General features: G+C 37.3%; 2 protein-coding genes across 4 annotated transcripts in view; one reads left to right on the forward strand and one right to left on the reverse strand.

Moving 5' to 3' along the window:
• The window catches only part of BORCS7 (BLOC-1 related complex subunit 7), a 70,116-nt gene that overhangs the window by 44,021 nt on the left and 2,154 nt on the right, over positions 1–23,941 (forward strand). For all 3 annotated transcript variants that reach the window (XM_070945354.1, XM_070945353.1, XM_070945352.1), the window contains 4 exons: positions 18,302–18,491; positions 19,946–20,008; positions 22,084–22,127; positions 23,341–23,361. In XM_070945354.1, the coding sequence (XP_070801455.1) occupies positions 18,342–18,491; positions 19,946–20,008; positions 22,084–22,127; positions 23,341–23,361 (278 nt within the window). In that variant the 5' untranslated portion in view covers positions 18,302–18,341. The remainder of the gene's footprint in view (positions 1–18,301; positions 18,492–19,945; positions 20,009–22,083; positions 22,128–23,340; positions 23,362–23,941) is intronic.
• On the reverse strand, positions 367–11,712 carry CYP17A1 (cytochrome P450 family 17 subfamily A member 1). Its single transcript, XM_070945381.1, has 8 exons — positions 11,404–11,712; positions 8,485–8,623; positions 4,535–4,764; positions 4,347–4,433; positions 3,331–3,543; positions 1,240–1,409; positions 1,055–1,158; positions 367–644 (listed from the first exon to the last, which is right to left on the reverse strand). Exons 1-8 carry the CDS (start codon positions 11,710–11,712, stop codon positions 367–369), a joined length of 1,530 nt encoding a protein of 509 aa, XP_070801482.1.

The following is a 23,941-nucleotide window of genomic DNA, read 5'->3' on the forward strand; positions in this document are numbered from 1 at the left end:
TGTCTTTCTTAAAGATGGGCTTCAATCTTTTTTTCTTGAATCTTTTTTTCTTGAAAATCATGATTTGTATTTTTTATTTCAAAATCTAAGGATTATGTGCGACAGTTTAGATGACCTTGCTTCTGAATATATAGGGAATTGTTGATGTTATAGCATTCCCCCATGGCAAAAAATACCATCCTACCAATTCTACCTTGCAACACCTCCAGTTTATTGGGAAAAATTGTTTCGAGTTCTAATGTCTTTTCTGTTTTGAACCTAGTGGATCCTATTGTTGTATCTCTTAATCTAAACTTATCTTAACTTTACAGATTCAACTAAAACAATTATTTGTCTTCTATTAGATTATGTGAGACTCAAAAAGTATTATTGCTCTATTACTTTTTCTTTCCAAGGTTCTCGCAAAGTAGCATTTACTTTGTATTTTGGTACTTGAAGCACAACTCCAAATTTACCCTCTGGTTCAGGCAGTGTATCTCCCTCAGGAACACTGAGTGAGAATTTTTGCAAGATCCAGGCTATAAAGAGAAACAGCTCCATCTTGGCCAGGGTTTCTCCCAGGCAAATACGGATACCAGCCCCAAAGGGGAGGAAACTGGGTGAGGGAGAATAGATCCGGTTCCCATCCTCATCCAGAAAACGATCTGTGAGGCAAGAGCAGAAACATTTTCTAGAAAACATGGCAAACTCAATAATGAAGAATAGGAGTAGTTGGCTAGACATTCCCAAATTTATAATTAAACAAGGATTCTCTAAATATCCAAAATACTGTATTACATTATCACTCATGGTGGCAGTCTAGGGAAAAGAAATGTATATATACTGTAGTAGTTATAATTGTAGCAAGGAAGGGTCATATTGGAGGAAAAAATTCTGATGAGCAGGAATCTGAAAAGAAGTTCTTTACTGGCTATTGGGTTGAGGAATGTGGCAGTGGGTAGAAAGTTAATAGAAATTTATGTTTAAAAAGCAGCCCTTCATGACAATAAAAGAATTTTAATGGCAAATCCCACTCATCCTTATACACACAGAATAAGAATGGTGGTACACCCACCTGGGTTAAATTTCCCGGGCTCATCCCACTCTTTCTCATCATGGTGAATGGACCACAGGTTGATTACAACTTCAGTTCCCTTGGGGATATGATATTCCCCAATGCTGCAGAGAAAAAAAACCCATTTTCTTTAGTGAAAGTCTTCTTCCTCATCAACTCCCACTATTGGAAATGATCCTCCTCACCTTGTATCTGCCAGTGCCTCATGAGGGATAAGAAGTGGCGCAACTGGGCGAATACGCAGAACTTCACTAATGGTAGCCTCCAGGTAATTCAAATGCTGTCGATCAGCAAGTACAGGATGTCTATTAAAACCAACTTTTTGATCCAGTTCCTCTTGGATCTTCTTTTGTACCTGGAGAAATGAGGAAGGAATCAAGCAGGTTAGTTCATGACAGATGTGGAGGAATTGCCTTGTGACCTAGACAGTGGTTCAACAATGGGAAGAAATCAGCTTGAGTATTTTTAATCATAAAAATCATAAAACTCTGGAAACAGAAAATACTATTTGATTCCAAAACATTGTTTTTAGTCAGGACCAAAGACAGTCTTGCTTGGCATGCCTCAAGGCAATATTACCACACTGGACTATGTGGACTTTAACTTTAGATGGTGTCTCCCCTGAAATAAATCCAGAAACTTCAGGCAGTGCAAAATGTAGCAGAACAGGTGATCTAGGCCTCCCAAAATGCTGTTTTATCAGCCTGAATTGCAGGAGTTCCATTGGCTTTCTGTGATCTTTAGGATCAGTTTCAAGGTTTTACTAACCCTATATAAAATCTTTTATAGGGGGAGGACCACCATACCTTATTGATGGTCTTACACCCATTTCCTCAAATGCATGAGGAAGGTGCTCTAACTCTTCTATGCAACCATAGATAGTGCAGGTTAAGTAGTTTCTGAGATTTGATCATTACAAGTAGAATGGGGGGGGGGGGGAAACAGCTGTGCCACGTGAATTAGATTCGCAAGAAAGCAGGATTTCCTGCTTTCTAGCTAATATAAATCATGCGGCACAGCTGATTTGGTTCGGACAAACCAGTAGCTTTTTTTTTACTACTGGTTTGCCCAAACCAGTAGCTTTTATTACTACCGGTTCACTTGAGCCAACGCGAACCGGTAGTATTTCACCCCTAACTCAGTCTGCATTATATGAGATGGCTCCCAGTGGATTTCATTCTAAATTTTGATATGATTTCTGCAAATAAGGAATGTAGAATTATGATGGCTGAATATTTGATCCTTTATACATCAAAAAATACAAAGCTAAGGGACAAACAAATAAAAAATTTTTTTTGAAAAAATAAAAGGCTCAGGAAAGAAAAAGTGAAAGTGTAAAAAAGAAAGAGAGGAAAAGAAGGAAAACTGAAAAAGAATGACTTCCAACTTTCTTTGGTACAGATATAAGTAAAAAAATATATCAAACTCTTACTCTAAAATTAACATTTGTCTACATTATTTCCATAATCCCTTATTTAATCATCAAAGCCCAGATCAACATTTAATTTCAGTTTCTTACAAAAATAATGGTTCTTATCGCTGTAATCACTATTTTTTAACGAAACCACAACTGATTTATTTAATTGCACCAAACTCTAAATAAAACGAGAATGGAAAATCCTAAACTTTAGTGTAGACCCATGCTTCTCAACTTGGGCAACTTTAACGTGCATGGACTTCAGTTCCCAGAATTCCCAAGGCAGCATGAAGTTCATCCATCTTAAACTTTCCAAGACTGAAAAACGCTGCTCTACAGATAGGGATTTTTCCATTCCGCTTTTACTGGTTCCTACTTACTTATGAGCAATCATAATGCAAAATTCCCATTTCACCCCACAGTAATGATCATGCAAAATGGGGCGTGGGGGGGCCGCATGATGCCCCCCCGTGACCCATTTTGGGCCTGGAAAGCCTGCACCACCCTGGAAGCCAAGGGGCATGGCACATGGGGAAACTCCTGGGAGGGGCGGTGTGGGGCGGGGCTAGCCAGAGGTGGGATTAGCCGGTTCTCCAAACTGGTAAAAAAAAATAACCGGTTCGCCTGAACTAGTCCAAACAGGTTGCAGCCCACCTCTGAAAAATATAAATAAAATAAAGGAATTCCATTAATGACCTCTGCTAATGACAATGTCTAAATGTGATGGAAAGAATCAGTTTCTCTTAATTAAGGATCTCGGTTGAAGAACTCAGTGTAGTTATCTGTTTCCTTTGTTCATATTACTCATAGTCAATACAATTCTTTCAGAGATAATAGGCAGGACAGGAGAAGCTGCTACCTCTGGGTAATATAGGAGATAGAGCACAATCCATTTCAACACAGTTGTTGTAGTCTCAACACCAGCTCCAAATATATCAGCCACTGTCATGAGTAAGTAGTCATCTGTTAGTTCTTGTTCACAAAATAGATGTTTATTGTTGTTCTCCATGTTCAATTTGGCCCTCAGAAGTGCATCCATTAGATCATTAACAGAATCACTGCTGAACGCTTCCTGGAAGGAGAAAATGAGAATTGATAATGGTGATGATTGAAGGACACCACTAGGAAGATTACTTAGTGGATTTGCCTGCCATACTAGAGCATTTCCAATATGTATTTGTATGTTGAATTTTTATCACACTTTTCTTCCAAGAGCTCAAGATAGCATACATAGCACATTATTTGTGGAGCAAAGCAGTGGCTTCTCTTGCCTGGCCTCCACCTCATCCAGCATTGGCTTCTTCCCTTCTTTGTCCCAGAGAAACTCTTGAGCAGTATGGTTACTCAGGGGAGAGAAAAGAGACTTCAATCCAACCCAGCATTATGTTCGCTTATTTGCATAACTCCACCTACTATTTCTATAAACGATTTAATTTCCACAACCTCTGCCATTTTATAAAGCTAAAAAGCTCATAGTATATTAAAATTGCTTAAAAGATGAGATTGAGAAAGAGACTGATTGGTCAAAATTTATGCCATGAACATAATTCATTTACATTTACAAAACAGCGATGGTCTTTATTTATTTATTTATTTGATTTATATTGCCGCCTATTCACCCATGACGACTCAAGGTGGCTTACAGAATATAAAGATGAAGAACATATAGCTGATATTGAATGAAAAAGGTTCAAATAAATGGTTCAAATAAATAAAGTATTTGATATTTCTCTTTGGCATTACTAGGGATCTTTATGGGAACAGAGCTGAGGCCACATGATAACTTTGATGCTACTAATAAAATCTAGTTTTTGTGATCCACCATTATAAGGGATAGTATGATTAGCCTATAAATATCTAAATGTAGACACTTACTTTATGTTTCTCAAACTTCTGGTATAAGAGCTTGTCCCTCATTTCAATACATTTCTTCAGCATAGCCAAATCTTTATTCGGGAAATACTGTGGTGGGCAGAGAAACAGCCATAATCACAATCTCTATCTTAATTGCAAATCATATTCTTTGTTTGAACTTTGTTTCTCACCTCCTTCAAATCTCTCACCTGAAGCCACGAGAAGATATCCACCATGCTCTGCTTAGCCACAGTGTCCACAATGCCTTGGCTATATTGAAGCATGGACTCAAACTCAGGATCTCCAAGCTGGTAGGATGAATTAAAACAAAGGGAGCACACTACATTTGTAACAGCACGTGTTAGTTCAGGACCCATGTCCAAAGATGAATTCTCTGTAGCACTCAAAGTTGCACACAAAAAAGTTGCTTGTTGAGAGACTGGAAGAAAAGCACAAGAGAGCAAATCTATGCAAGAAGAAAGAATTCTTTTAGAAACAGGAAGAATGGAGACGGCAATTAGGGAGAAACAGAAATATACTGCTCAAAAAAATAAAGGGAACACAAGCAGAAGACATCTGAGATCTGAATGAATGAAATAGCCTTATTAAATACTTTATTCTTTACATACAGTAGTTTATACACTGCTCAAACAACTAAAGGGAACACAAAACTACTGTATGTAATGAACAAAGTATTTAATAAGGCTATTTCATTCATTCAGATCTCGGATGTCTTCTGCTTGTGTTCCCTTTATTTTTTTGAGCAGTGTATTTTAACCCAGGATATATACCTATAGATAGGTCCCCAAGATAACACTGATTATCCAGGAGATATCTTCCACCTGATTAATTTTTCACTGTGGACAAATCAATCACTTCCGATTTTAATGCCCCAGATATAATAAAGGCGAACTATAGTAAGGCTATGTTTACATGACATAGTGAACAACAAATGAACCAACCCTACTTAACTTTATGTGTCATTTTTTTTTCTTTTTACTACTCTTTAATCTCTTTGTTTCGGGGTGGAGTTTGAGCAGCTAGGTGGAGCTGAGTGTTTAGTGGCCCCATGCCCTTCCTGATGCCTATGCAGATGTTTATCAGGGCTCTTTGGGCTCTGATAAACATCTGCCACTGCCTAGGATTGAACTCTTAATCTTCCAAGTGAGAGGCAAGTGTCTTCACCTCTAGGCCACTGTGCTGCTCTAATTTTATGTGTCATATGAACTCCCAAAATTGAATTAAATAAACCATTATTAAGTTACAAAAAGTAAATGTGCCATGTAATGTAGCCTAGAACATTTGATGGACATTAAGTTCTATTGAACTTTATTCTGCCTTACACAGTATAGCAGGGCTATGTGAAAATAACTTACAAGATTCCTAAACCTTTGCATAAAATTACTTTTCAGGACTGATGCAAAGATCAAAGAAAAACTTGTAAAGTGCTTTAATAATATTTTGACTACATTCTGACTTAATAATTGCAACTTACTCTATGTATGGCTTATTATCAAAAATTCATTTATTTACTTAATCTATTTTGACGCCACCAAGTTCAAATGAGCACAGTTTGATGCTTATACTGAAAAATTGATTATCAGATGCTTAACAAACACAATTTATGGTGTTTAAACTGTTTAAAATCCTAAATAGCATAGGTCGAGATTACGTAAATCACTGCTTCTTCTACTTCAAAATCTGAATAAGATCCACAGGAGAACTCCTTAAAAAATCCTCACTGCTAGAGGCCTGTATATATGGCATGTTATTGAAAACTGAGTCTTGCCACCCCTTGTTATGGTATGGTATGACTTCAACTAGTCAGCTTTGCCATTTTCCAGGATAGAGTAACTTCATCCCATTTTCTTCCTTCCCTTCTTTTTTGTGGCATTTTCATTCAGTAGTCATAAGAAAAATATTCTAATTTTTATGCACTTGGGAGTTCTACAAAATCTGTCAATACCTTCATCTTCTGTATTTTCTGTACTATATATATCCAGCGCTCAAGACAATTTAATTTGTATTAGTACAGTTAGTCCTTGACTTGCGACCACAATTGAGCCCAGAATTTATGCTGCTAAGTGAGAAATTTGTTAAGTGAGTTTTGTCCCATTTCACAACTTTTCTTGCCACATTTGATAAGCGAATCACCTCAGTTGTTAAATTAGTAAAGCAGTTGTTAAGTGAATCTGGCTTCCCTGTTGACTTTGTCAGAAGGTTGCAAAAGGTCACATGACACTGGGACACTGCAAGCGTCAGAAATATGAACCAGTTGTCAAGCATCCAAATGTAAATTAAGGGACCATGGGGATGCTGCAGTGGTCATAACTGAAAAATCTGCTGTGCAGAAATATATTGCAAAATCTACTGTTGCTAAAATGGAAGGCTGTTCAGGATTCTAATTGGTCATTACTCCAAAGCCAACAGTCACTTCGTATTCAAGCGCATTAGCACTTGAGCAAGCACATTAGTTGAGCACTGCTTTCAGACCATTCTCTTAGGTCCTACTGAGCACTATCTTCTGAGGTGTTTTTTTTTTTTTCTTTTCATTTTTTCTCAATACCGGCCTGAAATTTCTTGTGGTTTCCCATGCAAGCAACAACTAGGCCTGACCGTACTTATCTTTCAAGCCCAGACAAAGTTGCCCAGGGCCTGCCATTCACTGAGGTGACTTTCCAATAATTGTCCTCAACAGAAACTCACGTACCATCTTCCAAAGACAAATTTGGAGACTAAATTGAACTCCCGGTAAATAATAACTTTTTAGTCAAACCATTGAATTTTTAAAGTAACTAAATATGGCATTGTGCTGTGTAATTTTTAAACTTATCTGATTTTGTACCAAGGGAAAATGATTTCTTACAACACATTTCCTTAGTCAGTTTGCAGCATATGCAGATTCTCATCCCTAAGTGGAAGTGAAGGATGAAATATTACCGTGGTTTCCATTCCTAGCTTGATTTTTTTCCATTCCTAGCTTGATACTTTTGTCAAATGAAATTGAGTGGTGTTGTACTATATTCATTCAGGCAGGCTCTTTTGGTATGATGTGTGGCCAAGAGTAATAACTATTGTATAAAAGAATGCTCAGAATCACACTTTCTGTACCCTACGATCTTTCCCCTGCCTTAGATATACTGTGAAGCTATCTACAACATAAATATAACTCACTAATGCATACCTATGAAGGACAAAGGCATTTCAATAAGTCTATAGCCCATTGCTCCAGCAACCATGTTTTTTTCTACTCATTGTTTGAAAATACAATGTATATCTTGTTTTATCTCCTCTTTTGCAGCTCTCAACTTGCAGATAAATATTTTCCCAGGTAATTTCAGTATATAAAAAGGCCAGAGAAAGCAAAGTAAATTATTTTCTTTTCTTTGTGTTAACCAAGTATATTCATATAAGCAAACTGATCATATCAATGTCATAATTCTTACCTGAAATAAGTAAAAGTTTGGATTAAAACTATGATATCCATTCTACTCAAGAACAACTGTTATCCCAGAATAAACTAACTGCCAAGGTTATAAGATGCAGGCAGTTTTAAACTAAATGTAGTTACTTTCTTTCCTCATGTTTCAGATTATTATTGATTAGATTTTTTTCAGGTGGCTATAAATTTATATGACTAAACATTTGTTAGATGTTTGTTAAATATTTGCTATAAGTTTTTAGTTTTTCCATTTATTTTTATCTACCTATCTTTTACACTTCCAGGATTTAAATATCTGTCCTGGATGCATACCACGTTATTATGCAGTTTAGGTTATTCTTCATGCAAACAATATAAATAAACAGTCTTTAAGATACATGCACTATGATAATGATGTATAAAATTTCCAGGATGGGAACATTGGCTTTAAAACAAAACACTCAATAGGCAGCCAACCAGTGTTGAAGCCTGTATCATAACACTTAAATTAGAGGTGTCCAAAGGATAGGTTAAAAAAAAGTCAAGATAGTGGCCATAATTGCATGGTCTCAGCCACCATCCTGACTTTTTTAATCTAACCTGCAGGTGTCCTTGATTTAGATAATATGTTCCTTCAGCTGAAAATAGTAGGTTCAACTAATCTTCATTTACAAATACATTGCTAGTGTTTCTCTTCCTGGTTTGGAGCTCCTTCACTACTCTTTGTGGGAAACTCACTAATTTTCTCCAGAGCCTGAGATCCTTCACCAAACAGGGAAAGTGCAGAATGTACCATCTTGCGCTGAAATTTCCACATTGGGCTATAAGTAGCAAAGGCAATGTCTTTTCCATTCCGGGTCAACAAGTCTGTAGTAACCTAGGAGGATGCAGAGGAAGAGAAGAAATAACTGAGTTTTCATCAGAACACCTTATAATGCATTCAGTGAGATTATCATTTGATTGAAATTTGGAAGGAAGAAAAACACAAGACATATATAGTATACCCCATTGGCATCCTTCAGTCTCAAGAGACTATGGTCATGGGTCAGGACGTGGATTCACCTCCCTGTATTACAATCTGTGCACAAGAACTGGAGGTTGTCCATGACTTTGTGTACCTCGGCTCAACTATCTCTGACACTCTCTTTAGATACTGAGCTGTATAAATGTTTTGATAAAGCGGCCACCACATTTTCCAGACTTACAAAGTGAGTATGGCTTAATAAGAAGCTGACAGAACATACAAAGATCTAGGTCTATAGAGCCTGCGTCCTGAGCATACCCTTGTACTGCAATGAGTCTTGGACCCTATACGCACATCAGGAGAGAAAGTTGAACACCTTTCATATGCGCTGTCTCCGACGAATTCTTGGCATCACCTGGCAGTACAAAGTTCCAAATAGCGCAGTCTTGGAACGTGCTGGAATTTCTAGCATGTACACAATATTGAAACAGCAAAGTCTACGCTGGCTGGGGCATGTCGTGAGAATGGCTGATGGTTGGATTCCGAAAGATCTCCTGTATGGAGAATTAGTGCAGGGAAAGCGCCTCAGAAGGAGACCACAGGTGCGATATAAGGATATCTGCAAGAGGGACCTAAAGGCCCTGGGAATGGACATTAACAACTGGGAAACCTTGACCTCCGATCGTTCAGCTTGGAGGCTATAGATGCAGCATGGCCTTCTCCAACTCGAAGAAACACTTGTTTGGCAGGCTGAGGCAAAGAGGCAGTCGGGGAACCAGCGAAATCTGGGGGCTGGGCAGGGGACAGAATGTATCTTCCCTCAGTGTGGAAGGGATTGCCACTCTCAAATTGGCCTCTTTAGTCACACTAGATGCCTTTTTAGGACCTCTTTCTAGAGCACAATGATACCACAGTATACCACTTCCCCAATGATCTCATTGCTGCCTTGGATGATTACTTATGCATCTAATTCATTCAGTGGCAATGGTCTTAAAAGACATTTACAGAAAGCAATAGTTAGGGAGCTTTTTGCTCAGATAAGAGAGGATGGGCAATGGGAGGGATGTATTCAGTTATGCCGAATATAAAGAATACAGAAAAATGCTTCCCCACTTCCTTTGCAATATTGGAACCTGGTTTCACTGAATAAAGCTGAATAGAGAATGATCAAAGGATACTTTGGAATTAGTGGTTAAAGCATGAGGCTAGAAACCAGAAGACTGTGAGTTCTAGTTCCACCATCAACTTCCAGAAAGCCAAATGGGTGATCTTGGGCTAGTCATCTCTCACAGCCCTAGGAAGCAGACTATGGCAAACCACTTCCAAAATCTTGCCAGGAAAACTGCCAGGATAGTCCAGGCAGTCACCAGGAATCAACATTGACTGGAAGGGACAAAAAAAAAAAAAAAAGGAGGGGAGAGGGGGATCTCAAGATACACAGAATGAAGCACTTCTTCACATAATGTAGCACATTACAGGATTTTGTTCGCTTTGTTGATGTGATGGTAACCATCAAATAAGATGGATTTAAAAGACAGAGAAATTAACGAAAGCTATTTCAATGTGCTATTTCCAAGATAAGAGCAAAGGATAGTACGTGATTTGAAAAATCACGAGTCTGATGCCTCTTCTGTTCTTAACTTTGTGGCGGTTATGGAAAAACATATAATCTCTGCAGTCCAAATTTATAAACTCGGGTGCAAATATATTACCTCAGTGAGACCTAGAGCTAGCATAGAAGAAATAAGAGCAATATCTTTCCTGGTGGAGTTTGAACTACAGTGTGCTGTACACCATTATGAACTTTTGGAGAAATGGTAGGGTATTAAACAAATAAACAATAAATGGGAGTGAAACCATCTTCAATATGAACTATTTTGATCTGAGGTTTACCTATAGTTGGTTTTCTGAATAGGATGATCTCAGAGCAAAGAAAAATGTTGGGTTTAATTCTTTAGAGAGAGCAGGTAAGCATTTCAAACTATATGTGTCTTTACACTACTTTTTCCATAAATATCTCTAAATTGGGGGTGGAGGACACATATCCAAGTGATGCATTTGAATGGCTCATAAAAAGAATTATAAATCACATAGCTGAAAGAACAATATGTCTTAATAGCAACTATATCCATATTCTAGTGTTATTTCTCAGTTTTTTTCAGAATTCCTTGAAATAAATTATGCAGTCATGTAATATATTTTATAAAAACAATTAAAGTATTCTAAAGTGATACATATCAACAGCAAAGAGACTGAAGAATACTTTCAAATAATAAGCTCATAATAAAATGATACTTGCATTAATTTATTAATTTGTTCTCAGTGCATTTTGGGAGTTTCAACAGCTGAATATTCGTTTCTAAAGTTTCCTAATAAATTATTCGGACAACCTTATCTAAGAAATTTAAATTAACTGAAATTTGTTTATTTCATTTGTAACTGTAACTGAAGATGGCAACCATACCTAATACTTCCTCCTCCTCCCTTTTCCCCACAACAACAACCCTGAGAAATGGATTGGCTTGAGAGAGAGACTAACAGGCTCAAATTTACTTGGCCAGCTTTCATGCCTAAGGCAGGATTGTAACTCACAGTCTGCTGTTTTCTAGGCCCTGGCATTGACTGAAGCTGTATCAAGAGCCAGAAACTAACTCCTATCCTAGATTAGATATTAATGTGGATAGTTTGCTTACCATTCGAGGTCTGCCAGCAAAGATCTTCCCTTTTTTAAGTAGCACTTCCTTGGCATGAAGATAATCGTTGATCACTACTGTGTAATGGGAACCCATGTATAGGGAGAAGACACTACCGTATTTTTGCTGCAGACTGGAAAATAAGAGATGGGGCTGCTTGGAGCCACCTAAATGCAACAGGCTACCAATAACTGGCAGGGAGGGAAGGCTCCTGGGATACTTGAGCTTGGAGTCCAGCTTTCCTCTTGCTACTCTCCAGAATGACAGGACAGCCAGCATCAGGAACAAGCCAACCAAGAGAATCATCATTGTCTCTCAGTTGCCTGGAGAAATGGCCTGCGATCCAGAAAAAAAGAAGCCAAATGAAGGAATCTCTCTGCATTAGCCTATATATGGACTTTTATAAGGGGTCCTAGCGACATCACCTTGCCTTGATGCTGGTTAATCTTTAGCAGATAATACAATCTGAGCAATTAGCCTTGCTGCCTGCCAAGAAATCAAGAGCAAGCTGCATCTCATTTGAACTGACCCGAACTAAATAAATCAAAAAAATGTGTGTCCTTGCAAGAAATACAAGGGGTTTTTTTACTTTTCTTATACAATATTAACATTCATACTCTATATTTTTAAAAAGAGCCTCAATATTCCTAAAACTCCTCAGGATAACAACAGTAACAGTATTAACAATAAAAAGAACAAAAACAGAATGATGCAAATAGATACAATAATACACTGGCAACTAACAATAAAAATGCATAATAGTAGGGGTATCCTCAGTTTGTGATCATTTCTTTAATGACTGTTAGAAGTTCTAAAAAAGTAACTGTTGAAAAAAGTAATTTACAATCAATCCTTGCACTTATGATCATCATAGCACCCCCATGGTCACATGTTCAAAATTCAGGTGTTGATAACTGGCATATATTACAACGGTTGTAGAGTCCTGTGGTCACATGATCGCCATTTATAACTTTCCCAGGATGGAGCATTGCCCGTCTGCTGTTCATCCATCTTCTTTTATGTAGAAGGAAGTAAAAGAGACCCTTTTCTACCTCCTTTGCCTGACTTCTCTTCTACAGGAAGAGACAGCTTCACCCATCTGGTTTCTGTTCTGAACAGGGACAAAGTAGCAGTAAAAAAATCCTCAATAATCAGGAAGAGCTGATTTTGGTTAAAGACATCTACTATGATGGCCAGAAATTTCAAACTTCACTTGACATTCAAAGCTGTTTGATTTCCAGCAAGTCAGTGTGGTTGTGATAGACACTAGATGGAAGACAAGGGTTTTATTTACAGGTAATGCTTGACTTATGACCACAAAATTTCTGTTGCTAAGCAAGAAAGTTGAAAAGTGACTTTTATCCCATTTTACAACCTTTCTTGCCAGTTGTTAAGTGAATCACTGCAGTTGTTAATTTAGTAACACAATTGTTAAGTAAATCTGGCTTCCCCATTGACTTTGCTAGTCAGAAGATTGCAATCGGTGATTACATGATGCCGGGATACTGCAACCTCCATAAATACGTTTTTGAATTTTGCTCATGTGACCATGGGGATGCTGCAACGGTCGTAACTCTGAAAAATGGTCATACATCACTTCATACTGCTGCAATTTCAAACAGTCACCAAATGAATCTTAAGTTGAGGACTACCTATATTCATTTTATTTTATTTATTTATCTATCAAATTGCTAAACTGCCCATCACGCTTGCATATGATTTAACTGACTGGACATAAAATTGGCTCTTCTAATTTGACTTACATACTCCCGAAAGCAGCAATAATGTCCACTGGGAGTGGGGGCGGGGGCAGTGGAGATCAGGGTGATATAAGCACTGTTGCAGTAATACCAATATTATAAGGTGTCACACAATCAAAAGTGTGGGACTTGTGGTACAATGTTGTGATACTGCTTTCTTCAGAAAGACTAAAGAGAAGGAATTTGGTCTAGTGGTTAAGGTGCTGGCCTAGAAACTAGGAGACTATGAGTTCTAGTCTGGCCTTAAGCATGAAAGTTAGCAGGGAATCTTTGGGTCAGTTAGTCTCTCTCAGCCCACCCCAGAACAGAAAAACAAGACTCTTATGGGGAAAATAGTTGTAGGAAGGAGTATTATATCTGTTTGCTACTTTATTTATAAAGTAATAAAAGTGGAATATAAATCTAATAAATAAATGAAATAAATGAAACAGAGAGAGGCTTCAGCTTCCTGGAAAGCAGGTAGCTGCACTAACCAAACGTGAAAGCTATAAAGGTAAAGGTAAAGCATATGTGCTAGTTGTTCCTCCTAGAGCTAGTCGACTCTAGGGGGCGGGGCTCATCTCTGTTTCAAAGCTGAAGAGCCAGTGCTGTCCGAAGAGTCTCTGTGGTCATGTGGCCGCCATGACTAAATGCCAAAGGTGCATGGAACACTGTTACCTTCCCACCAAAGGTGGTCCCTATTTTTCTACTTGCATTTTTTATGTGCTTTCAAACTGCTAGGTTGGCAGAAGCTGGGACAAGTAACAGGAGCTCACCCTGTTACGCAGCACTAGAGATTTGAACTGCTGAACTGCCGACCTTTCAATTGACAAGCTCAGCATCTTAGTCACTGGCTACCGCATCTATATTGCCAGTTAAAAAAAGGAAAAAAGAAATCATACCAGAAAATAGAATCACAGGGGTTTCTGTTCAATGGAAATTCTGATCTTGGTGCATAGACCCTTGTCTATGAGCAAAGCATGACAATATTTCACAATGCCTACTACGTAGTTAGTAGATGGCTTCTTTTGCAATCAGATAAGGCTTTCTCAATTGTAAACTATGGGATCTAATGCTAATCCAAACATAATGCTTAAAGGTATAATTGAAATGCATGCATATCTCACAGTTAACAAAATTTTCAGTTTCACTTTAGTCATTGTTTCACTAAAGGCTCTTAACTATGGTATTGACTCTCTATCAGCATACCATAAAAATGAAGTATGGTAATTTTCTGGTGATTTCCAAAATTGGTGATTTCCCAGTAGGTTTACTGCAACTTCAGGAGCAATTCTGTTTCAACAACAATTATATTTTCATGCTCAATTAATAAGCCCAAATACAAGCATATTTTTCTTCCTGCCATTAATCAGTTTGCTTCAGTGTATCTACTCCCAGATTCCTCTGTCCACTATTTACTCCTAAGCAGAAAACATTGCTGATAAAGGCTATATTAATTTGTAGAAGTATATTTATGATCAACAACCTCATCCAAGATTGTGCAGATCAATATACCTGTGAACTGTCTTGAATTGGCCTGGGTAGTCATGGTTTGCAGGGACTAGGGATCATTTCACCCAAAAAACTCATCCCTGGAAATTACAGGATTTTAGGAGATCTGAAGCAAGTTGGTTGAGGCCAAGCCAATAATATAATTTCTTTAGCGAACCCAGTTGGGCCCCTTCTCCAATTTTGTACCATTAGAATTTGTTCAATCCAAATTTTTAAGATTGGTCCTACAAGTCCCAAAATGTGTCTCTAATGCCATTCTGAGACTAGAGTCAGGCCTCATGAAAATGGGAGGGCAGAGTGTGGGTGACCATATTAAACCTTTGGTTCAAAATACCCTTTTCCCCCCACCTTGGTCTTGCTCTATTAACTACGAGGAATGATTTTCATTTCACATGGAAAAAAGGCAGTGGGAACTAAAATCTTGTCCATGGATCTTTTTCAGTGGTGGGTTGCCCACGGTTTGGACCAGTTCTATAGAACCGGTAGTAAAACTGGTGGGAGGCCCCGCCCACTGACCCCTGGTCATCTTGTCCAGGTCTTCTACTCAGCATGGCACAGGATTTGGCCAAAACACACATTAAACAACATGTAGCAGACACAAAGCGCTAATTGGATATAGCCTTTATTGTCAATGAATCCAACATGTACTCTGAGTACATGTTAAGTGGCATACTTAACTAATCTCCAATCTCTAATCTCTGCCAGTATTATAGAAACATTTGTATTAGCCCCATCTCACCATTACTGCATAGATACCTAAAGTATACAGGACAATTTGGTACCTCCTTGCTGTTTGCAGATAGTCACCCAACTACAGTAGTGGTCAAAATTGTGGAAACCTTTTGGGAAAAGTGTATTTTCTAAAACTAGCTAATAACACCACTTTTTTTTGGAGTAGTACCATAAAATTGTATATCAATGGAAAGATAATTTAATCAAGAATGTAATGCAATAACTTTTATGAAGGATTTTCTATTAGAATAGCAGTTACAGTATAAAGAAGAAAAGTGAAATGTAAAAAAAAATGAGATATACAAAAATTATCACCATGTCAGTTAATACTTAGTTGGGTAATCTATAGCATGAATTACAGCCTTACAACATCTTCCCATGGAGTGAACCAAGACTTTTAGTTTTTAGTCTTTTAGTTCTGCAGCTGTTATAATGTGAAACCAAGATTGAATGATTGTTTCTATTAACTGGGTTTTACAGTATTGCTGGGTTGCTTCTGACTAACAAGTTTCTTTAGTCGGCTCCATAAATTTTCAATTGTGTTAAGGTCTGGGCTATTTCCAGGCCATTCCAGCAGTGGAATATGATTATCTTGAAACTCCTCCTAAAAAGTGGTGTTATTAGCCATCAAACCTCAAAAATACACTTTTCCCAAAAGGTTTCCACAATTTTGGCCACTACTGTACAACATATGTTACCAGATTCTGCCCAGCAGCACTTAAAATCTATCAGATGATAAGGGATGCCATAAACTAATGAGTATTTGGTTCATGTTCAAGAGTGTTCTATACTGTGACTTGGTTTTATATCTATTGTTTTATACTTTTAACTTCTTTAAAATTAGATTTCAATGTAACACACACACACACACACACACACACACACACACACACACACACACACACACATATATATATATATATATATATATATATATATATATATATATATATATATATATTTAGCTTTTTAAAATTACTAATTGTACCCAACTTTCTTTATGATAATAAAGATTTGATTTGATCTACACAGTAAGGTTTGTTCATGCCTTCAAAGTTACTGTGAATGGAGAAAGTGTGAATAACACACTCGTAGTGGCTGGGCATGCTGACTTCATATATACAATTCACCAGGTAGAAATTATCAGTAGATACATAAACAATACCCCTAAGAGGGTCCAGATGATATGTGCCATCCGGTGTGCGGGAGCATGCTGAACCAGCTTTAGGAGATAGTTACTGAAACCAATTAGATTAACTGTTACTCTTTTATTTCTAGAAACTGCTTATACACTCCAGTCAAGCTCTTTTTATAGGTAGAATAGTATTTCCTTTTCAAACTTAGTCAAATCCTTGCTTATCCTATATGGAGGTACGTTGTCCATGGGGTTGTGATGGGTCGGACATGACTTCCCAACTAACAACAAAAAAACGCCAAGAATGACCAATACAGTTGTTGGTATATGTTTATTGTAAATTCATTATTTTCTCTTTATTATTTAATATTTGTTATAAAATAATCATATTAATTAAAATTTAAACACTGCTTAGGTGTTTCTACCACCATTTTTTTTAACTAATCAAGATTTGCTAACTAAAATCTTACGGTTCCAGTTATGATCAAACAAAAATCCAAACAGAAACCTCATGAAAATCAGTTCCTTGTCCTCTACAATGGATAATGAATACATAAAGTAAAAAAATGTAGAATGTAGAAACAAACTTATGTGCATTTTGTGAAACAGATGCTTGTGCCTTTTTAAAAATCCATGGTGGTCCTCTGTGTATATAGGTCCGTGATGGCGAACCTATGGCACACGTGCCAGAGGTGGCACCAGAGTCCTCTCTGCTGGCACACACACCATCACCCCAGGTCAGATCTCTGTGGCGTTTCTTTCATGAGCTTCTGTTTCCCTGCAAATGATGAAACGGAAGCTCATGAAAGAAAAAGATCTTACCTCTTGCCGCACTGCCAGTGTTGGGATGCCCTGCCTCCTGTCAGCCAGCTGGCCTTTGGGTCTCTGCTGCACATGCACGCATATCTGCGCATATCCGTGCATGTGTGCACATGTATGTGCATGCGCATGTTTGTGCATGTCCGCACATATGCACATTTGTGCATGCACGCGCACCTTTCAATTGGGGCATTTGCGCACGCAGTCTGGGCACTCGGTGTCTAAAAGGTTCGCCATCACTGATATAGGTCCTCTCAACATATACAATTGTAGAAAGTTAAAAGGGTTTAAAATACTCTCAAACATTAAAGTACCCTTTGTCCAATTTATACAACCCAATGATGCAGCTGCAAATACAGAATTACTTTTGGCTTTGACTGCAGCAGAATTTCCCATTTTCTGTGTAGTAAATGACAATTACAATAAAGTTGTGGGTAGAGGGTTGAGGAAAACACTTCCCCGAGTGATGACTTACTTAACAATGATTACTGAATTAACCAAATTTATTAGAATTATACATCAAACAGAATGATGGTTATATATCATACTGAACTAACGCCGGTAGCTGAAGTCAAACACTATAAATTATAGAATAGGCAACAATTTAATACAATATATTGTGCAAATTCAAACGCTGAATCAAAAGCAATCACACTTGCTGTTGGGATGTATACTAAGTACTCTGTGGAGTAGAGAACCGATCAGTTTTTTTGTCTTTAGCTTTTCATTAAGTAATTCTGGGGCAAACGGTTAAAACAAATATTTTCATTTTTAAAAAATATACAAAGTATTTCCTGTATTGTGCAAATAACATAAAAAGCAAGCAGCTTTCTTTTCTGCATCAGAAAAGCTAATAAGAACTACAGTAAGATGGAATAAGCTAAGAGCAATCAATTCCTTATTTGCCAAAACCCGTTCGGGGTGCTTTTCTATGTTTTCTGACCCTATTTTCTATCCGTAGGTGCGGTTCTCTCGCTTCCTCTGTGATTATTGATAGCGACATGGCGGTAACTCCGGCAGGGATGGCAGTGGATGTTCAGGCACGATTTGGGCATTCGGTGAAAGGATTGCTGACCGAAAAGGTGACCAACTGCGGTACGGATATAATCGCTCTCACTAAACAGGTGCTCAAGGGCTCCCGAAGTGCTGAGGTAAGTGAGACTACGTGGCTCCCCTCCAAATATTAGTTCGGAACTGGGTTTCAGTTGGTACAAGAGGCTTGCGGTGTATGGTGGGATTTGTAGTCTCTTTGAATGCTTTGGCGGGCAGCCTTTTTAAGGAAAATACTGTAGTGCTAGAAAACTTAGGACTGACCTAGAGCCGCTTAGTTTCATGGGATAAAGATGGTCAACTGATTCTTCCCCTTAAATGTCAGGGGATGGAGCCGATGATTTTGACACGTTTAGATGCTCAGTTACAGACATCCGATATTATACTTAGCACCTTTATTTTAAAACTCAAATAGTTCAGACCTTTTGCCTGTAAGAACAAAGTTCATATATGTATAGTGGAAGTGCTCTGCTGCTGATTTAACCAAGCAAGCTAATAAGAAAGAACAGAGACTTAGGTTTTATTCTTGAAATTCATTGGTGTTGCTTTCTTAAGGTTAAAAGCCTATTTGTTTCTGCCCCAAAGACCCAAGTATGTATCCAATATTGTCACACCCCTTTGAGCAAACTAGCTGAAAAAGTGGTAAATCCCACTGAGATCCTGTAGTAGAAATTAATATTGAATGGTGCTGGATATGTGTTGCACAATTGCTGGAACTTGTCTGAAAGTAATTTCAGAAAGGAATTGCTGGGAAAGTTTGAATGTAAGCATATCTTTATTCTTTTCTGATGTATAAAGCTCCCATCATCCTGTTTACATGACAAAGGTGTTTGTGGGGATTGCATGTAATACATCTGAAGGACATCAGATTGAAGCTGGCTTGGTATGTCTTCCACCAGCCCCAAACTTCAATCCTTGATTCACAAACAAGTAATTTACAGTTTGCTTACCCTCAGGATTTGTCTGCTGAACTAGCCCAATTGATGATCAAGAAATTTGAGACCGTCAATTTAAAAAAGGCTTCTATAAATCACTATGTATATTAGCATAATTAATAATTACCATAAATATTGTGCTATACCAAGAAGTTTCACTTATAGCAATAGCATTTAGACTTACATACCGCTTCACAGTGCTTTACAGCCCTCTCTAAGCAATTTACAGAGTCAGCATATTGCCTTCAACCATCTGGGTCCTCATTTTACCGACCTCAGAAGGATGGAAGGCTGAGTCAGCCTTGAGTTGGTGAAAGTTGAACTGCCAAATTGCAGGCAACTGGCAGGCAGCAGAAATAGCCTGTAGTACTTATCCACATATATATTATTTATTATGAAGATTCTACATAATTTCAGAAAATCCCTTTGGTTCGGAATGTTTGTCCAGTAAGCTAATGCTTCTGGATTAAATATGAGTTCATAAAGTTTTAATTCCAAAATCTTACTATCTCTTGAAAGCTCACTATTAGCTGCATTGTCAACTTTGAATAACAGTGGAAGAATACTAACTTGGATAATGTAAAGTTTATATCTCTTCCTATGACTTTCATGTCTTTTAGTTCCTAGGACAGGCTGCCAGAAATATGGTGATGCAAGAGGGTGCCATTCTGCACTCTGAAGATGTAAGTATGGAATAGAATACTTGTCTGCTAATATTAAATACATACCTCTGTGGGAGTTGCAGGACATGTAGAAAAGGAAATATCAAGTTCAGGGTTGAAAATGAAAATATTTTTATGTTGTGCATAATACCAGTTAGTCATTTTAATAAATAAACTTAGGAGAAATCATTATAACACAAAACAATATGCATTTCCACACGTATTCTTTAATTTAAGGTTAAATTCTTAACCTGAGGTCCATGGGTAGATTTCAGAGGCCGTGGGAACTTGGATGGGAAAAAAATCCTTTATTTTCACATATATTACTGTTATGTTTTTGCTATTGTTTCTTGTTTTTTTTTAAAATACTTTGATAACTAATAAATTTTCTTTGTAATGCAGCCTATATTCATGTATTAAATTGTATGCATTTAAATATATTTTTCTAAAAGTGTCTGGAGGCTTCTCCATAGTCTAAAAGGGGTCCATGGCGCGCGCGCACGTGTACTCACTCACTCACACACACACACACACAAACAAATCCTATCTAGTGTATCAAATCTCTCTCTGCCATCTACACCTAATTTTGCTTTGTGTTGTTTTTTTCTGAGCTTCAGGATATACATAAAAATGTACTGGATTTCAGCAACATATTTTCCTAGATTTATGTAGGTTCAGAGACATTTTTACATGCTTGAAACTTATTTTGCTGCACCTTTGAAATTAAAAGATCTGTTCTGAAAAATTAGCAGCATGGACTGGAAATGTGGGCAACATTGGGATAAGTACAGTATATCACAGAAGTGAGTACACCCCCTCACATTTTGTAAATATTTAAGTATATCTTTTCATGTGACAACACTGAAGAAATGACACTTGGCTATATGTTAAGTACTGAGCATACAGCTTGTATAACAGTGTAAATGTGCTGTCCCCTCAAAATAACACAACACACATCCATTAATGTCTGCTGGGAACAAAAGTGAGTACACCCCTAAGTGATAATGTCCAAATGGGGCCCAAGTAGCCATTTTCCCTCCCTGGTGTCATGTGACTTGTTAGTGGTACAAGGTCTCAGGTGTGAAGGGGGAAAAGGTATGTTAAATTTGGTGTTATCACTCTCACTCTCTCATACTGGTCACTGGAAGTTCAACATGGCACCTCATGGCAATGAACTCTCTGAGGATCTGAAAAAATGAATTGTTGCTCTACAGAAAGATGGCCTGACCACTTTTGTTCCCAGCAGACATTAATGGATGTGTGTTGTGTTATTTTGAGGGGACAGCACATTCACACTGTTATACAAGCTGTATGCTCACTACTTAACATGTAGCCAAGTGTCATTTCTTCAATGTTGTCACATGAAAAGATATACTTAAATATTTACAAAATGTGAGGGGGTGTACTCACTTCTGTGATATATTGTATCTGTCGTCACTTTGGTACTCATGGATACCATGTTAAACTCCCAGATCACATTTTGAGGCTTCAACCTAATGAGGCCTTTTCCAATTTGATGTTTTCTGATCGGTTTGGATTCTTAACTCTCATAATTCCCTACTATTGTGACTTTGCCTTAGGCATATGTGGATTGTAGTCTAGCACAGTAGAAGGGCATCAGACTGTGGAAGACTCTGGAAGACTCTGGAATGATGCCTAGCTTTACGTTTTTCAAACAGTTTATTTAGCTTTTTTCTATTTTTTCCAAGGAAAATCTTTATCACTAACCAAAATCTCTATGAGTACATTATTCATTTTTATAGTATTGAATTGTAGTGTACAAATGGTGGTAGTTACCCAGATAGATTATTGTCTATATTGCTAATCCTGCTAGTGGGAGAAAACAATTTTGTGTAAGAGTTTAATTAAGTCACTATCATCATCTCATTTAGAAAAAGTAAAACAGTTGTGAAAACAGTTATCTTAAAATTAGGGATTCATCAAAACACCATGTTTTCTTCAAAACAGCAAATACTATGAGAGCTAGACGAACTTAATATGTGATTATTTGTCATTATCATGTAATGCCAAATGTTGATAGCATTGATAACTTCATTGAGGGAAAAAGCTTTTACTTTATGTCTATCTCTTTGCAGAGTTTAAGAAAAATGGCTATTATAACTACTCACTTACAGTACCAGTAAGTATACACACCATACATACTATATTTGATGGGATTTCTAGTCCCTAGAAATGCAAATAAATGCAAAAAAAACCCTGTAGTATAGTTTCAAATTTAAATGTTTTATTAAAGGGCATAAGCCTTTATGTAGATTTTCTCATTTTAGTCAGATACATTGTTATTCTGAAAAGATTCTAATAGACTCCTCCTTATTATTGATTATTATAGAGTAACATAGCTCTCCTACTACAGCCAAAATACAACTGAGAATGGTATAGAATAAGTTTTGCAAGGTGGTGGTTAGAAATCAGCATTTTACATGTTTTAATGTCAGTGTTATTGCATTATTTCAGGGAGGAAGTGAAGCATTACAGAAGTAAAATCTATGCAGAATAGGAAGATTTGTCCCTGATTTTTGGAAAATTGTATTTTTAGGGATATTCCTGTTTTGTCCTCTACCCTCCCAAACTGGGAAAAAAAAATCTGAATTTTTCAGTTTCCCTCATTATGGAATCTACACACAGATATTAGGATCCCATATGTATCCAATGACTTACCTGGTAAAGATTATCTGGGATGTGCTGGGAAACTCCAGCTTCCAGTTCTAATCTTGGTAAGATGGGCAGCTCTATGAATTGTTTCACAGAGAAATACATTCAAATAAATGAATAAGGCCTATCCATCAGGAACATGACAGCTGGAAGCAAGTCTTTTCCCTCATAGTTGATTTGCATGGGAAGCCTCTTTTTCCAGGTAATGAAAAAAAAATAATCACACTCTGTCTTCTGGATGTAAAGCATAGCATGCCTTTGCTTGTTTACGAACAGAAAAAAGGGCAGGATTTGGTTCAAAGGCCAGAGGGTTGGAATGCAATGAATGTATCCCTTTCCAAGGCCCCACTACTTACTTTTGTAGGATAGGGCAATCCAATGCAGCTTTGGGGCTATATTAAGTTCCCTAACACTGGAACACTTTGCCCAAGGTACAAGCATTCTTGGATACCAACCCAAAGGATAGAAAATCAGTAAGGAGCTCTGATGGACAACATAAAAAATTGCTGCCCTCAGTTGTCCTCTTCACAACACAGATTTATTTGCATCATTACAAACAATCTAAATATGTCAGTTATTTCTAGTCTGTTTGATTTCCCTGGATCCTCAGCAATAAATCAGCATTCTTTTTATCAATTTAAAATTCATTTCAACTCACATTGTGTTTTTCCCACCTTTAGGCAAGAAGCTATTCAAAAAAAGTAAGTACGCTGTTTCTATTTGATTGGGAGATTATCTACTCCAGAAATCTTTATTACTGCTTTTCAAAATTTGCTCGCATCCATTTTGTTTGTGTGGATATTTTTTAAATTGCAAATTCAATAGAGTTAGGATTATGCTGCCTCTTTACAGAGCTGGCTTAATTTGCACTTTATGTATTATTAAATACTGAATATTAATATTAAATATTAATATACACCACAATGATTTAATGCTACATTAAATACCTTGCTTTTAGAAGATATTAAAATATGGAAAAAAATCACCTATGAAAGCTCAGGTGATTTTTGTGGTGACAAGAATTAGCAGCTGAGTAAATCAGATCTGCAATTGTTCTGCCTTTTCCCATCTTCTTCTGCCATTTTTTTTTTTTTTTGGTACTCCTGATTTTTATGAGAGATTCTTTATTACTGAAGCTTGCAATTTGGAAAAAGTATAGTAATGAAGAAGCTTTATTGCACACAATAGCATTTATCTCGTGAGTAAATATGCATATGATTGCATTGGAAAGGTATCATATAAGAACTAGACTTAATCTAGGTCAAATTCATTCTGCCAGTA

Source organism: Pituophis catenifer, unplaced genomic scaffold, assembly GCF_029215685.1.
Source record: "Pituophis catenifer annectens isolate HBS135680 unplaced genomic scaffold, rPitCat1.0.hap2 SCAF_6, whole genome shotgun sequence".
NCBI lineage: Eukaryota > Metazoa > Chordata > Lepidosauria > Squamata > Colubridae > Pituophis > Pituophis catenifer.

Excerpts from the sequence above, each read along its gene's own strand:
- CYP17A1 (XM_070945381.1), bottom strand. The coding sequence starts at position 11,712 with ATGATGATTCTCTTGGTTGGCTTGTTCCTGATGCTGGCTGTCCTGTCA. Across the intron at positions 4,765-8,484 it reads TCAGGCTCTGGAGAAAATTA|TCTCTCAACAAGCAACTTTT; the intron begins GTGAGTTTCCCA and ends CTTTTCTTCCAG. Across the intron at positions 645-1,054 it reads GCCCGGGAAATTTAACCCAG|ATCGTTTTCTGGATGAGGAT; the intron begins GTGGGTGTACCA and ends CTTGCCTCACAG.